Raw genomic sequence first — 2,518 nt, 5'->3', positions numbered from 1 at the left:
CTGCAGCATGGACGTCCGCCTGCCCAGCCCCGACTGCCCCTACCCACGCCAGGTGAAGCTCCCTGGAAAGTGCTGCGAGGAGTGGGTCTGTGAGGTGGCCAAGGAGCAGACCGCCGTGGGACCTGCTCTGGCTGGTGAGCGGGGGTCCCGCTGCGGACGGCAGCCTGGTGGGAAGGGGCGTCCTGCACGGAGGCTGAAGGCAGCCGGATGGGTTGAACCAGCAGCCAGAGAGCTGCAGTAAGTGGAGTCACCCCACAGATAAGTCTGGTGGCCTGAATTCCTCAAGAAGGGGAAGGGAGCCTTTAACAGGTTGAGGTCAGGCAGCAGGCTCATCTTGGTTGTCCCTCTCTTGCAGCTTACAGACTGGAGGACACTTATGGTCCAGACCCAACAATGATGCGTGACAACTGCCTGGTGCAGACCACGGAATGGAGTGCTTGCTCCAAGACCTGTGGCATGGGCATCTCAACCAGGGTCACCAATGATAATGCCTTCTGCAGACTGGAGAAACAGAGCAGACTCTGCATGGTCAGACCTTGCGAAGCAGACCTGGAGGAGAACATCAAGGTAAATAATCTCATCTTTATGCATGATCTACCAGGATTCTTCCAGCCACTAGCAAAAACCCAGGGTCTTAACAAAAAATGTGCAGTTCTGTTTTCAAGTGGTTTATCTTGTAATGTGCATTTTGCCCCAGTCATGTATAGTTTAAAAGCACATGCCCTTAATTTCATCTTGTGCTGCGTTATGGCACTGTGTAAGATGCTCTTGCCTACTAATAAAAATAGAATAAGGATCGTTGTTTCTGCTTGCCCTTAGCTTTCAAGCTTACTGATGTGTGAAATCCTGCCTTCTAAACCTTTTGCATTCACTTATATCCCACAGAAAGGCAAAAAGTGCATTCGCACCCCCAAAATCTCCAAGCCCATCAAGTTTGAGCTGTCTGGCTGCACCAGCGTGAAGACCTACAGAGCTAAGTTCTGTGGTGTCTGCACTGACGGGCGCTGCTGCACCCCCCACAGAACAGCCACCCTCCCTGTGGAGTTCAAGTGCCCCGATGGGGAGATTATGAAAAGGAAAATGATGTTCATCAAGACCTGCGCGTGCCACTACAACTGCCCTGGAGACAACGACATCTTTGAGTCTCTGTACTACAGAAAGATGTATGGAGACATGGCATAAAGCCAGAAGGAGACGCTAACTAGATTCTCAACTTGAACTGATTTGCATCTCATTTTGTAAACATGATTCAATAGCACAAGGTATTTAAATCTTTTTTTTTAATTTCAACAAACTGCTCCATGTGACTTAAGACAATTTTTCTACTGACCCCCAATGGTGGTTTGAAGAAACGGACGGTGGGACCACAGCAAGACGCAGCTTCAGAACATGTTGTTCACGAGGTGGTGAGAAGGGGTTAAGGGAACTAGGCAGGAAAAGCAGATTCAAGCGAATGTTCCCTTGATGTGGTCCAGCGCGCTTCACCTAGCAGTGCAATTGAGAAGGAGACCGTCGGCGTGTTGGCTGGCGCCAGGTAGTGACAGCAGCAGCTGGGATGCAGACCCTCACCCAGCAGAGAGCTGAGTAGACGGTGTTCTGTTAGTCAGGACAGGGACGTTTCCGCTCCGACACTGATTCCTGCGGCTTGGGCAACGAGAATCAGAATCACGTCTGTTAGACTGGACAGCTTGTGGCAGTTGATTCACCTGTAACAAGCTACTTTCTATGAATATTGTAAATACTGCGTGTGTATATATATTTGTACAGTTATCTAAATTAATTTAAAGTTTTGTGCCTTTGTTTAATGCTTTGAAATTTCAATGATAGCCTTTCTTTTTTCGGAACAAGATAGGTAGGATTTAAAGCTTGTTTGACAATGCATTCAAAGTGTGAGAGAGATACTCCAGTGGAAGTCGCGCAGACAGGGCCAAGGGGTGAGCCGAGATCAGGAGGCTGGTGGAGCTGAGGTGCCCGTGTCCTTACAAAGCACATTCACCTGGCAAAGTAAGTTGATTTCCACTTTACTGGACAAGTGGCTTTAGGAGAAAGGGCTCTTCCGTAGCTCACTGGTCTCTCCACTGGAGCATTTGTTTCTTTCTTTGACTATGGCTCTCTTTGGACAGTTTATTTGTTGAGAAGTGTGACCAAAAGTTACATGTTTGCACCTTTTTAGTTGAAAATAAAGTATTTATATTTTTTATATAAACGGCTTGGTATTTCATTTACCTCCAGTCTTCATGGTTACTCTACATGCTCCTAAAAGGGCTTTGCTTTGCACTAGCTGAAGACCAGGTAGTGTGTGGTGGGGTGTTTTGTCCAGAAGCACAAGCACTTGTTCATGAGCCGGTGATTTATGGTTCCTCCTGTTAGGAGCGAAGCAGCTGTCGTTGGTGACTCTGCTGGATTTAGAATGGAGGCAGGGCTGGGCTTGCTCTGCCCAGCCGGGTGATGCATTCCGGAAGGGCAGCAGGTTCCTCCTGGATCACATGTGGTGGCTCTAAATGAGCCGGCTGGTCAC

At 48.6% G+C, this 2,518-nt stretch overlaps 1 protein-coding gene across 1 annotated transcript; it reads left to right on the top strand.

Moving 5' to 3' along the window:
* The first annotated feature begins 6 nt into the window (after positions 1–6).
* CTGF (connective tissue growth factor) lies at positions 7–2,206 on the top strand. The gene is made up of 3 exons (XM_010143411.1): positions 7–134; positions 356–567; positions 886–2,206. Exons 1-3 carry the CDS (start codon positions 8–10, stop codon positions 1,180–1,182), a joined length of 636 nt encoding a protein of 211 aa, XP_010141713.1. The 5' UTR covers position 7; the 3' UTR covers positions 1,183–2,206.
* Positions 2,207–2,518: the final 312 nt, after the last annotated feature.

This window comes from Buceros rhinoceros, unplaced genomic scaffold (genome assembly GCF_000710305.1).
Source record: "Buceros rhinoceros silvestris isolate BGI_N320 unplaced genomic scaffold, ASM71030v1 scaffold24989, whole genome shotgun sequence".
Classification (NCBI taxonomy): Eukaryota; Metazoa; Chordata; class Aves; order Bucerotiformes; family Bucerotidae; genus Buceros; species Buceros rhinoceros.
This window is presented reverse-complemented; position numbering and strand designations above follow the sequence as displayed.